Here is a 13,902-nt window from a genome sequence, read left to right as displayed (position 1 = left end):
GTGCATCACAGCAGATTTTGTTGCTTGATTTAAAACTTGGCAAATCAGTAAAACAAATGTTTAGTGATTAAAAAAAATTAGGTTGGAGTTTTTAAATTTTTCATATCTGAGTAAAGAAAGGATGTCGTGATTAAATGTGTATTGCGTCATTTTACTTTTGCCTCTATTGCATTTATTTATTTATATTAATAAAAATGCTCACTGCATTAATCACGCGTTAATAAAATTTGTGCTATTCAAATGAATTTGCGTTAATGCGTTATTAACAGCCCTAATAAAAATATAAAAACTATGAAATCTAGGAAAAAAAAAAAAAAAAAGTATTAGATAAATATAACATTGGCTGTACTATTAGTGCAGGGTATGTAAAAGTGAGGCAGTGCAAATTAGCATGTTTTCTAAATAAGTCCAAAGGTGCAGGGATGCAATATGGAAGTCTTTGTTGTTTGTGTTAATGTATCGCATATGAAATAAACATGTGGATTCAAAGGTATTTAAAAACTAGTTGTATACTAGAATATGTATGTACATATGTACGTATGTATGTATGTATGTATGTATGTATGTATCTATCTATCTATCTATCTATCTATCTATCTATCTATCTATCTATCTATCTGTCTGTCTGTCTGTCTGTCTGTCTGTCTGTCTATCTATCTATCTATCTATCTATCTATCTATCTATCTATCTATCTATCTATCTATCTATCTATCAAGACAGGAGGTGGAGCTGGAGATAACAGAGCTGAAGATGTTGAGGTTTTCGTTGGGAGTGATGAGGATGGACAGGATTAGAAGTGAGTTTATTAAAGGGACAGCACATGTAGGACGTTTTGGAGACAAGGTGAGGGAGACAAGATTGGGACATGGGGTATATCAGTAGGAGAATGTTGAGGATGGAGCCACCAGGAAGGAGGAAAAGAGGAAGGCCAAGGAGGCGGTTTAGGGATGTGGTGAGGGAAGACATGCAGGTGGTTGGGGTGAAAGAGGCAGATGTAGAGGACAGGGGGTATGGAGACGAATGATCCGCTGTGGCGACCCCTAATGGGAGCAGCCGAAAGAAGAAGAAGATTTATTTATTAATCATAATTATTTAATTATTCATGAAGAATTATTAATTATTAATTTATTTTTATATATATATATATATATATATATATATATATATATATATATATATATATATATAGTTTTAATGGTTGTTTTGACATAATAATATAATGATTAAAAGCAAATAAATAAAATATATATATATATATATATATATATATATATATATATATATATATATATATATATATATAAATAAAAATATAAATTACTTTTAATCATTATCTTATTATGTCAGAACAACGACTAAATCTCATTATCACAATCTTCATAAGAGCTGAAATAGTCTGATCAGTTAAAATATTTATGAACCTTCTCGAACACTTAAGTTAATTGAAGGCACCTTTGGCCGCCTAGACTTTGACTTCCGGTTGTGAGATATATTCATATATATGATATATGTAAGATATATATTTTTATATATGTTTACCAATTCCCTTTATAAATTATAATATGTTATGAAAATATATTTTATATATGTTTACCAATTCCCTTTATACATTATAATATCTAGGCACTTTGAATATATTTCTAGTCGCATTTAATAAGGGGGTCTAAAATAAATTGCGCTGTTTTGTCTAGTTAGTGCACTATTTAGGAAGTAAAATGTATTAGTACATGCCCTACGTAGGTTGCATGTAGGGCGTTAGGGCATTGGGATTGAGACATCGCTTTTGGGCAGCGTTCATGTTGACGGAAGTAGACGTGGACGTTTCGGATTGTGCCGCGGTTCCGGCTGGAAACATTGATCCTTGTGTCAGGTTTCTCCGTTTCTCTGGGTTGAAATAGTTTTAAATGGCCACAGTTATAAAGCAAATGGCCATTTAAATAAATAAAAGAATGCTTGAGCTGGAATAGCAGGGCTACAGTTGTGCTAGCTAGATAAATTAGCTGAAACTGTCATTCATTCCGCGCGCGTGTGAATGTGGTGTGCCGGGTATTGAGAAGTTGTGAAACAACATGGAGAAAGAGTCCAGGGAACACATACGATCTAAAGTAATAAGATAGCGGACAGAATGAGTATTGTGAGTGTGGATCTGTGCGGTGGCAGACAGATCTAATTATATAGCAGTAACAGTGGACAAGGTCCAGACGTTCCCATCTGTCCGTCCTGTAAACAGGAGTCTCCGAAATGTCTCCAGTCCCTACGCTTCCTCTCATCATCAACTGCTGCATGTCTTTTCTGGGCTGCTTGGCAACCCTCAAGCTCATCCCAACCTTCAAGGAGCATTTCATATCTGCCAGACTGTGTGGCAAGGACCTTAACAAAACCACAAAGAATGAAGTGTGAGTCAAGATTTGTTTTCATTAAGTGGCTTGTTTTTATCTTGAGCAGGATCATGATGGGTAAAGATTGTGGTGGAAAACTCTGTAAAACAAGCCTCAAAATGGATTAAAGCAAGAGGAAAGGGTCTGCAGAAAGAGGCCACCTATGTTCTCTCAGAACACGAGTAGACAGAAGAAGCCTCAAGCTTTGGTTACAGCTCTGTTTTCTAATCTTCGTGCTTTGTAGAAAAAATACTGCTTGGCTTATTCAAGCATTCTCCATCATCCGACAGCGTAAGATGCGTCACCTTACTTGCACATACATACTGTCTCATAACTCGGTCAAAAGGCGTGCGAGGGCATCCAGAAACACACTGGTTACATAGTTACATAACACATAGTTCAACAGAAACAGTGCCAGTCCTAGGAACACCAGGAATGAGGTGGAAACATCCTGGATAGAAACACCAGGCCACCACAGGGGACCTTATACACCTCTACACATTTGTTTACATGTTAGTCACAAGTCCACCTCTAGTCATGTTTCTGAAGATCAGAGGAAACCAGAGAATCAGAAGGAAACCCACATTGGAGATACATGAATTTGAGAAACACCAGGATTGAACTGGAAACTCTAGAGCTTTGAAATATCAACTCTATGTGCATCCTTTGCCAATGTCATTTTTTTTAGTTTGAGCATTGGGGATCTAAATCTACATTTTAATACAAGTAAAGTTATTTGTTGCACCTGGATCAAAATTGTGTATGAATGTGTTCTCAAAAAAAAAAAAAAAAAAAAACTATATAATTAAGCATCCAGTAAAATTCATTCAACAATCAATCAAATTCTATATGTGCAAATGGATGTCACAAAGGAGTATCACTGATTTTTCCTTGATAAATGTAGTGCATACATGTAAACCCTGTTTACAATATAGTTTTCTATGCTTTCAGGCCCGAATCTCAAGGTGTGATCAGTGGCACGGTTTTCCTCATCATCCTCTTCCTCTTCATTCCTGTGCCTTTCCTTGGCTGCTTTGTGGGAGAGCAGTGTCAGGGTTTTCCTCATAATGAGGTGAGAGATGGAAAAAAAAACAAGACGGAGACAAATCTGTAGGTTTTAATAATAATAATAATTGAAAAAAAGTTACTTTCTGAATTCTAAGCTTCAAGGACATGCGTTTGATTAAAATTTATTTTAATGAAATCCCTTTCTAGGTTTCGTGCAGTTTGTATGTTAGGTTAGGGTCACTACAAGGTGGAATCAAAAAAAAGTTTTGGGACTTGTTTTCTAACATGCCAACAGATGGCAGCACAAAGCTGCATTTACAATCAAAGGGTGCACTGACCTTCATAAGTCAGTGTGCCAAAGGACTTGTGTACATCTGGAGCTGTGCAACTGCTGCTATTCTGAACATGTGCGATACCACGTCTGCTATTCTGACCACGTGCCCCCCTCCGTCACCGAGCTCTTACACGTGAGTTTCTCACTGGAAACAACGTGATCTCACTTCCAATTCGACATCCACCCTACATGCCAGATTTGGTTCCTGTGCACTTCGCCCTCTTCCCAAAGATGAAGATCCAGCTGATCGCAGAAGGTGCTTGACATGATTTGAAAAGAAGAATTAAAGGACATAATCCAGACATGTCAGAAACACTGGGAGACTATTTTGAAGGCGACAGTGTGTAAACGTAAATAAATAAAGTACTTTCTCGTAAAAAAAAAAAAAAAAAAAAAATTTGAGACCTTGTATATTTTTTTTATTAGATTTTTTAAAAATATTTTACATCATTATTGTTAACTCGTTATTAACACACAGATAATATCATGTCACTCGGATATAACAGATAATAAAGCCTTTAGCAAAAGAAACTTGAATTTGAAGACTTTCAATCTGAGAGCAATTACAAACTTTTACATTTCCTTTTTTTATCGCATTTCTGTATTAAACGTCGCAAGTTCAAATCCTAACCACACCAAGCTGCCACTCCGGGGCCCCTGAACAAGGCATATAACCCTGCTGTTGCTCAGTTGTATAAATAAGATAAATGTAAATTTCTCTGGATAAGGAAATTAACCAAATTATGTGAGTTGTCTCAATGCAGAATTGCTATTACCGGTATTACTATCGATCACTTTGCAATAACAGCATCTCTAAAACTTTTTAGTGCTCATCCAGCTATCCAGTACTAATTATATTTAATGTATTGAATAATGATGCACACAGGCTTTTTATCCGGTTTTATCAGTGGCTACATTTAGTTTAGTAGAATATCCACAAAACAAGTTCCTGTTATAAAGATTGTTATAGCTGCAATGATCAATCACCAGCCTTTCTTTTTTTTTTCCTCTCCTGAAGTAAATACGATAAAGTTAACAAGTGTTTTTAAGTCTAAGTAGCTTTTTAGGTTACAGAGAAATTGAAAAAAAAAGCCTTTCACGCTGCTCATATTTCAATGTGGACCTTTGAGACTCCAACTGTTATAATCTAAATCTTTTCTTTGCAGAAAACTTTATCATGCTTTAATATCCATGTTTTATGTAGAGCATCCACTTTACAAACTCTCCTGAAAGAGTTACAATAGAAATTATAGCATTTTGAAGCCAGAGTGTTAATATGAACCTGTGATTTGCCCTGCAGCCAGAACTAGTTTCCAAGCTGCTGGTATTTTAAGAGCAAACTATATTGTCTATCCATTTTATTCCCCCCCTGATGGTATCAAAAGCATCACTGGTACTAACTACAGTTTGTATTTTTTTTTTTTTTCTTAATAGTTTGTCGAGCTGATAGGTGCACTGTTAGCCATCTGCTGCATGATCTTTCTGGGCTTTGCTGACGATGTGCTCAACCTGCGATGGAGACATAAGCTTCTGTTGCCCACTATGGCCTCGCTGCCTCTCCTAATGGTTTACTTCACCAACTTTGGCAACACTGTCATCGTGGTTCCCAAACCGTTCCGAGTCCTGCTGGGGATGCATCTCGACCTGGGTTAGCTGACACTTCTATATCTTCTATAAACTCGGCAACAACCAGAACTACTGCAATGAGTCTTGATTGTTTATACTGTAGAATATAAAGTGCAGCAAGATTTGTTGCATGCTTTTTTTTTAACCAGTATATTTCTTAGTGGAAATTGTAAGGATTTGCATTCTTCTTCTAGGTATCCTGTATTATGTATATATGGGAATGCTGGCTGTGTTCTGCACAAATGCCATCAACATCCTGGCTGGGATCAATGGCATCGAGTCTGGGCAGGCCCTTTTAATCTCTGGCTCCATCATCATCTTCAATGTAGTGGAGCTCAATGGTGAGTCCTATTGTGTTGCTGTTACATGATTGGCTGATTGGTTAACTACATAAATTAGCCCATAAATAACAAATAAATTGAAAATGTACATGTAATTCTATTTTGGTTTGTAACTTGAGTGAAGACTTTATGGGATAATAATCAATATAAGAGTAAATCAAACATCCTTAAAAATGAATAGACATACACTTTCGAAGATAGCTAGAGTAAGAGTATAAGAGCGCTTACATTGTAACCCATCTCTACATGTGCAATCTCTACTTCTGAAAACAACTAGTTTTAATCTGCATATTGTTCCATCGTAAAACTTCAGCAGGATGAGTTCTGCTTGTCATTTGTGGCTTATATGTATTTAACCCTAGACTATATGGACAAAAGTTAGTGGACACCAGACCTTAAGATTCTTTTTGAAAATCCTATTCCACATTTAGTCCCCATTTAGTTGCTTTTATAATAACCTCCACTCTTCTGGGAAGATGTTCCACTAGATTTTGGAGTGTGTTTGTGGAGATTTGTGCATATTCAGCCACAAGGGTGATCGGGTACTAATGTAGGGTAGACAAATAGGGTGAAGCATAGATTATAGATTATATGTGGATGATATCTTCAATGAGCTGGCTTTGTGCACTGGTGCATTGTAATGCAAGCTAAATATACAATCTAAATATAAACTTTGTGCTTTCAACTTTGTGATGACAGTTTTGGGGAAACACTACATGGCTGGAAAAGTCGGGTGTCCAAATACCTTTGTCCATATAGGGTGTTTTACACAAATTAACTAACATTCATTTTATATCACAGGAGACTACAGAGAAGACCATGTTTTCTCTCTGTACTTCATGATCCCATTCTTTTTCACCACACTGGCACTTTTCTATCACAACTGGTTAGTTTCTCGTTTCTCATTTATTAAAATAGATTGTAATAGTATGAGCAAGCGTTTTATTTTGGTACCGAACTGTTACAGGAAGTTTATTGTTCACCCCTACATTTGACCTTGTTGGGCTTTTGTTTCCCACTAGGTATCCGTCGTCCGTGTTTGTAGGAGACACGTTCTGTTATTTTGCCGGGATGACATTCGCTGTGGTTGGGATCCTCGGTCATTTCAGCAAAACCATGCTGCTTTTCTTCATCCCTCAAGTCGTAAACTTTATATACTCTTTGCCGCAGCTCTTCCATGTAGTTCCGTGTCCTAGACATCGCCTTCCCAGGTACTGCAGTGCTTTTTATCCATTTTTACTGCAAACCTTAATTTTTCAAGAATAGACAAAAAATTTGGGAAATACATTTAGATTTCTATTCACCTCAAATGTACTCTTTTATTAAAGATACGGTTCTTGTCTTTAGTTTTGGATTGGATGATTCAAGGTTTTTTTTTTTTCAAGGATTTTGTTTCATAAATACATGCTGAAATGATTTACTTTTGGGCTGTAATTCAATTGGCGAGCTAATTTTCTTAGTTCTGAATGAATAATTGTGTAAATTATGTAAAATAAGCAGGGCGCCAATTATTATCTAATACTTTGTTTAATAAGTATGATATAAAGAGTTGTGTATGTATGTTTATATATATATATATATATATATATATATATATATATATATATATATATATATATATATATATATATATATATACACAGTACAGACCAAAAGTTTGGACACACCTTCTCATTCAAAGAGTTTTCTTTATTTTCATGACTATGAAAATTGTAGAGTCACACTGAAGGCATCAAAACTATGAATTAACACATATGGAATTATATACATAACAAAAAAGTGTGAAACAACTGAAAATATGTCATATTGTAGGTTCTTCAAAGTAGCCACCTTTTGCTTTGATTACTGCTTTGCACACTCTTGGCATTCTCTTGATGAGCTTCAAGAGGTAGTCACCTGAAATGGTTTTCACTTCACAGGTGTGCCCTGTCAGGTTTAATAAGTGTGATTTCTTGCCTTATGAATGGGGTTGGGACCATCAGTTGTGTTGTGCAGAAGTCAGGTGGATACACAGCTGATAGTCCTACTGAATAGACTGTTAGAATTTGTATTATGGCAAGAAAAAGCAGCTAAGTACAGAAAAGCAGTGGCCATCATTACTTTAAGAAATGAAGGTCAGTCAGTCCGAAAAATTGGGAAAACTTTGAAAGTGTCCCCAAGTGCAGTCACAAAAACCATCAAGCGCTACATAGAAACTGGCTCACATGCGGACCGCCCCAGGAAAGGAAGACCAAGAGTCACCTCTGCTGCGGAGGATAAGTTCATCCGCGTCACCAGCCTCAGAAATCGCAGGTTAACAGCAGCTCAGATTAGAGACCAGGTCAATGGCACACAGAGTTCTAGCAGCAGACACATCTCTACAACAACTGTTAAGAGGAGACTGTGTGAATCAGGCCATCATGGTAGAATATCTGCTAGGAAACCACTGCTAAAGAAAGGCAACAAGCAGAAGAGACTTGTTTGGGCTAAAGAACACAAGGAATGGACATTAGACCAGTGGAAATCTGTGCTTTGGTCTGATGAGTCTTTGGTTCCAACCACCGTGTCTTTGTGCGACGCAGAAAAGGTGAACGGATGGACTCTACATGCCTGGTTCCCACCGTGAAGCATGGAGGAGGAGGTGTGATGGTGTGGGGGTGCTTTGCTGGTGACACTGTTGGGGATTTATTCAAAATTGAAGGCATACTGAACCAGCATGGCTACCACAGCATCTTGCAGCAGCATGCTATTCCATCCGGTTTGCGTTTAGTTGGACCATAATTTATTTTTCAACAGGACAGTGACCCCAAACACACCTCCAGGCTGTGTAAGGGCTATTTGACCAAGAAGGAGAGTGATGGGATGCTGCGCCAGATGACCTCCACAGTCTCCGGACCTGAACCCAATCGAGATGTTTAGGGGTGAGCTGGACCGCAGAGTGAAGGCAAAAGGGCCAACAAGTGCTAAGCATCTCTGGGAACTCCTTCAAGACTGTTGGAAGACCATTTCAGGTGACTACCTCTTGAAGCTCATCAAGAGAATGCCAAGAGTGTGCAAAGCAGTAATCAAAGCAAAAGGTGGCTACTTTGAAGAACCTAGAATATGAAATTTTTCAGTTGTTTCACACTTTTTTGTTATGTATATAATTCCACATGTGTTAATTCATAGTTTTGATGCCTTTAGTGTGAATCTACAATTTTCATTTTTCATCCTTTGTCAGGAAAATAAAGAAAACTCTTTGAATGAGAGGGTGTGTCCAAACTTTTGGTCTGTACTGTGTGTGTATATATATATACACACAAGTTGTGCTGAGGAAGAATAGCATCCAAGATTGCTGCATCCGTCACTCTTTTTACATATTCATCTGAATAGTGTATATTAAGTTGGTACTGTATATACACTATATGAAACACCTATTTTTTATAAGTGGCTTTTTCAAACTGTTACCACAAAGTTCCAGGGACACAATTGTACAAAATGTCTTTGGATATGCTTCCATTAAATTTTTCTTATCACTTAAACTAGAATATCGAAACCTGTTCCAGCATGGCAGTGCCCCTGTGCACAATGATATGGTTTACTACATGTGTTGAAGTGGAAAATCTTGAGCGACCTGCTATAGAGCTCTGACCTCAGCCCTATTGAACACTTTTGGGATGAATTGGAACACTGACTGTAACACCCTACAACAGTACCTGACCTTACTAACACCCCAATGGATGAGAGAGCACAAACCTCTAAAAGCACATCCTGAAATCTACATCTTCCCAGAAGAATTAATGTTATTATGATGACAATTTGGTACTAAATGTGGAATGTGATGTTCAAAACGCTCATATGAATCGTGTGGTCAGGTGTCCACAAAATCTTATCCATATTATGTAGACGTTTAGAGATTTACATTGTGTGTAAGTCTAAGTATCATTACTAAGAACTAGATGACTTTGTGGCATGTGTTTATAGGACAGATTCTGAATAAAATTCATTCATTGTATACACTTTTTGTTAGTCTTTTACTTTAATTGCAGCAGGCAGGACAGTCTTGCTTTTTTTATTATTATCATTTGAACCGATCAGTAATGTGAGTGCATGTTGTGAATGTTGTGCAGATTGCAGCCAGAGAGTGGAAAACTGGGGATGAGCTACTCAAAGTTTAAGCAGAAGGATCTTGGCAAATTAGGACAGCTCATAATGAAGGTATAGTACTGTACACAATTATCTGTAAATGAATCCCACACAATTTGTTTCTTCCTCTTCTTTCGGCTGCTCCCATTAAGGGTCGCCACAGCGGATCATCCGTCTCCATGCCCCTCTGTCCTCTACATCTGCCTGTTTCAAACCAACTACCTGCATGTCCTCTCTCACCACATCCATAAACCTCCTTCTTGGCCTTCCTTAATTTGTTAACTCATGAATAAAAGCGTTTAAAATGAGAATGCAGTTCTTTTCTTGTCCTGCAGGTGGCAGAAGCATTATGGCTCTTGGATGTGCGCAGGGGTCAGGAGGGAGATGATGAGTTCATCGAGTGTAATAACATGACTCTGATAAACCTAGTGCTGAAGATTGTTGGGCCCACACATGAGAGAAACCTCACAGCCCTAATGCTTTTAATACAGGTGAGGATGCAAGTAGTAACAGTTGCAACTCTGACATCAGTCAATTTCACTCTCCATTGTTTGTGGTACTGTGTTTTGATACAGGTTAATTGTTGTCTTACGAGGTAACCATATTATTCTGTTTTTACAGGTTTTTGGGAGCGTGATTGCTTTTGGAATTCGGTATCATTTGGTTCGGCTCTTCTACGATGTCTAGCAGCAAGTCGAGAGAATACATAGGAGCATGAAGGATTTTTTTTTAAATGGCAAACATGACAGTTTAAATGTCTGCTTTTATTTACCATTAACAAAGGGGCTAGTTTACAATACCATACTATACCATACAACTACTGCGTTAACTGCAGGTTCACTGATCCATTTCAGATTGATGGTTTCGGACAGATTTATTTGGATCCTGTATATTATATAGAGTGGAATAAATTATTTCTGAATGCTTTAGTAAACAAAAAGCCTGGTTTTCAGGTAAAGGACACTGTAAGAATGTACTCAGTAGAAACATTATTAATCAGAGTAAAGAAAAAGAGTGATGAGTGGAAGGCACTGAAACATAAGTACTCAATTTTTACATTTATATCTCTGCGATTTACTTTACAACAATATACCAATTCATTCAGTTCACCTGAAATACCAGTTACTTCCTGAGACAGAGTCATTATATTATGGTGGTGTTTTTTTTCTTTTTCTTTGTGCTCCTGTGTAGTAAATGCAATGCAGAGGAGCAGAAAGCTAGGTAGGGTTTGTGTGGAATGTAGTAAAACTGAGCTATTGTATGCATAATGATATGCATATCTGTATTTTTCTTTCTCTGAAATAACACTGAACCTTCGATGGACTTGCGTAGGTTTGATACAGGGTGATATATGTCAGAAATGATTTATATAATCGCCGAACAGGGGGTTTGATTTACAATTAAAGATTTTTAAAACAAAAACCTTGTCTGCGCATTTCATTTTTGCAAATTTCTTCTAGACAGAATTTGTTTTAGAATTTTAAAATGCTATTCTGTTTTTTACATGGTGCCATTTTGTGAAATACACATACAATTTCACTTCATATGTATTTTCTGCTATAGCTACATGCCTATTTCTACATGTTAATTCACATTCATTAAAACATGGCATGCATCTGTAATACACAATACTTGAATTTATTTTCCCTTTTTTATTGTCTTTATTTATCAAAATAAGGTGTGCTATAATGCCTCCTAGTTTTAGGCTGGTGATATTTTAAATGTTTGCAACCAGCGTTGATTTATTCATTGATAAAGGTTGTCTGCTTAATGTTGTAATTGTACACAATGTAACTGTAATTACTGACTGCATTCAATGTTATTTTCTGCCCATTTTACATGTTAAATCTTATTAATAATCCATATCATGTTCACAAATCTGTTTGGTAATTTATATTATAACAGCAAACCTGACAGTAGGTCCAGCTGCAAGGTGGGTCATGGGTGAATGTTAATCTGCTCGTTCTAATATTTTATGAACTGCAGTACTTGGGTTGGGTGGGCATCCATAGTTTTAGTCCCCCCTTTTATACAACAGTTAGTTCCAGTTCACTGAATTTGATCGGACAAACAGCATTTCAACTGTTCTATTCTGTTGGTGCATTTCATTTTGCTATACACAATTATCACAACAGTTCCCTACATTGAACTTATTACTACACTAATACAGAATGAATTGCAGTACACACAACTTTATCCTGCTGTTGATACCCTAGTAAATATTTCTCACTAGCAGCAAAATTTTACAAAATATTTCACCAATTTCTTGTTTATTGAACTGTTGTATAAAAATCAACATCTCTTGCATTCATACTGTTGTACTGGATATCAGCATGCCTGTGATATTTATTTTTTCAATTCTTTTCAAAATGTATTTTTGTTGCCAAATTATTTGAAGACTAAAAGGGATTCTGCTGTTTATTCATTCCTCATGATTTTGTATGGCATGTATGATGTCCAGCTTTCAACCAGGAAAATGCAACCAGAAACAACAAGACACTTTCATTGTCTTGCTTTCAGAACATCAACAGTTATGGCTGATTAAAGTCAGCTTTTGTTTACAGCATACACAGTGAATTGTTAAAAAAAATACTATCATTTTACTATTGTGTTTACAACATTTCAATCCTGCAGGTTCAGTGATTCACTTTAGATTGAAGGTCTTGGGCAGATTTATTTAGATTTAAGGTCTTGGTTCCTTGATGTTATATACAGTGTAAAAATACTGTCTGAATGCTTTAGTGAAGAAAAAGCCTGGCTGTCAGGGAAAGGACACTGCATGAATGTATTCAGTAGAAACATTGTTAATAAGAGTAATGATAGGGAGTGGTGAGTAGGGCTGAAATGATTGCTAGAAAACTCCAGGAATTCGAATACTTCTGTGTTTTCATGTTCAAACAGGGTTCAAAGTTTACTTACAGGTGCACACTTTCTACCATCAAGTTTTTTTTTTTTTTGTATAAATCACAACCTTTGAATGAAAAGTGGCATACGCACAAAACAAAGCTGAAAACTTGCGTACGCCACTTTCCATTCAAAAGTTGTGATTTATAAAAAAAACAAAGGAGACCCTCGAACAGGTAAACACAGAAGACACTAAGTTGGTTTTAGTTGTCAGAGATTGCAATTTCAGTAATAAAAATATTTCTAAAAGGAAAACAAATTACTTGTTAATTTTAAAAGACCTCTAATTTTCTCTTGTATATTTAGTATTGCTCTCTAATGAAGAAAAAGTACTTTTTTATCCGATTACTTGCTCTATCGTCGGAGTAATCATTAGAATAGTACATTATTACAGAAATAATCGATAGATGCAGCCCAGCAAAGGTACTTGTTTTTTAGATTTATATTGAATGCTATTTTTTTTAGGTTTAACAGGAAGCAGATACAATTTAATTGGGGTTTTTTTTCATTTCGAATAAAATGTTGCATTTAGAGAGGAAGTGGAAGTAAGCCTAAATGCTAGTTACCTTTTCTAACTGAGCCATTATATATATATATATATATATATATATATATATATATATATATATATATATATATATATATATATATATATATATGTGTGTGTGTGTGTGTGTGTGTGTGTGTGTGTGTGTGTGTGTGTGTGAGAGAGAGAGAGAGAGAGAGAGAGAGAGAGAGAGAGAGAGAGTTTTGTACTCCTGTGTAGTAAATAAAATTCAGAGCAGCAAAAAGGTAAATATGGTTTTGGTTGTGCATTTATGTAGGCATATGAGTTATCATCATTTGCTATTTATGTCTGTATCTCTTTTACAATTCTCTTATTTAACACGTTTATACAATACTCCATTTAATTTAATGTGCTTATGGATACAGTGGTTAAAAAAAGTAAATACACACTTGAAAGGTGTCATGTCAAAACTTTTATATAAGTGTGCACACCCTTGAGTAGGTAACTGATACCTCATTTCAACAGTTTTGTTTGTTTTCTACATAAAAAATATTTTTTTTGTTAAATGTTTTATATACACGTAAAGACGTGAAGAAAGAATTTCACTTTGTTGTAAAGTGCATGTGACAAAAAAACTTCTTTTAATTTGGTTCAAACGAAGAGGAACTTTACAGAAGCGGAACGCTTTAACGCGACAC

The 13,902-nt window shown here is 36.1% G+C and overlaps 1 protein-coding gene across 1 annotated transcript; it reads left to right on the top strand.

The window, feature by feature from the left end:
* The first annotated feature begins 1,805 nt into the window (after nucleotides 1-1,805).
* Nucleotides 1,806-11,214, top strand: dpagt1 (dolichyl-phosphate (UDP-N-acetylglucosamine) N-acetylglucosaminephosphotransferase 1 (GlcNAc-1-P transferase)). The gene is made up of 9 exons (XM_046839932.1): nucleotides 1,806-2,397; nucleotides 3,331-3,451; nucleotides 5,156-5,369; nucleotides 5,542-5,688; nucleotides 6,490-6,574; nucleotides 6,711-6,899; nucleotides 9,777-9,864; nucleotides 10,128-10,283; nucleotides 10,414-11,214. The coding sequence occupies exons 1-9, from the start codon at nucleotides 2,243-2,245 to the stop codon at nucleotides 10,477-10,479; spliced, it is 1,221 nt and encodes a 406-aa protein (XP_046695888.1). The 5' UTR covers nucleotides 1,806-2,242; the 3' UTR covers nucleotides 10,480-11,214.
* Nucleotides 11,215-13,902: the final 2,688 nt, after the last annotated feature.

The sequence above is a fragment of the Silurus meridionalis genome, chromosome 25 (genome assembly GCF_014805685.1).
Source record: "Silurus meridionalis isolate SWU-2019-XX chromosome 25, ASM1480568v1, whole genome shotgun sequence".
Lineage (NCBI taxonomy): Eukaryota > Metazoa > Chordata > Actinopteri > Siluriformes > Siluridae > Silurus > Silurus meridionalis.
The sequence above is the reverse complement of the archived record's forward strand: the minus strand, read 5'-3'. Positions and strand labels throughout refer to the sequence as shown.

Excerpts from the sequence above, each read along its gene's own strand:
- dpagt1 (XM_046839932.1), top strand. The coding sequence starts at position 2,243 with ATGTCTCCAGTCCCTACGCTTCCTCTCATCATCAACTGCTGCATGTCT. Across the intron at positions 6,900-9,776 it reads CCTAGACATCGCCTTCCCAG|ATTGCAGCCAGAGAGTGGAA; the intron begins GTACTGCAGTGC and ends AATGTTGTGCAG. Across the intron at positions 10,284-10,413 it reads CCCTAATGCTTTTAATACAG|GTTTTTGGGAGCGTGATTGC; the intron begins GTGAGGATGCAA and ends CTGTTTTTACAG.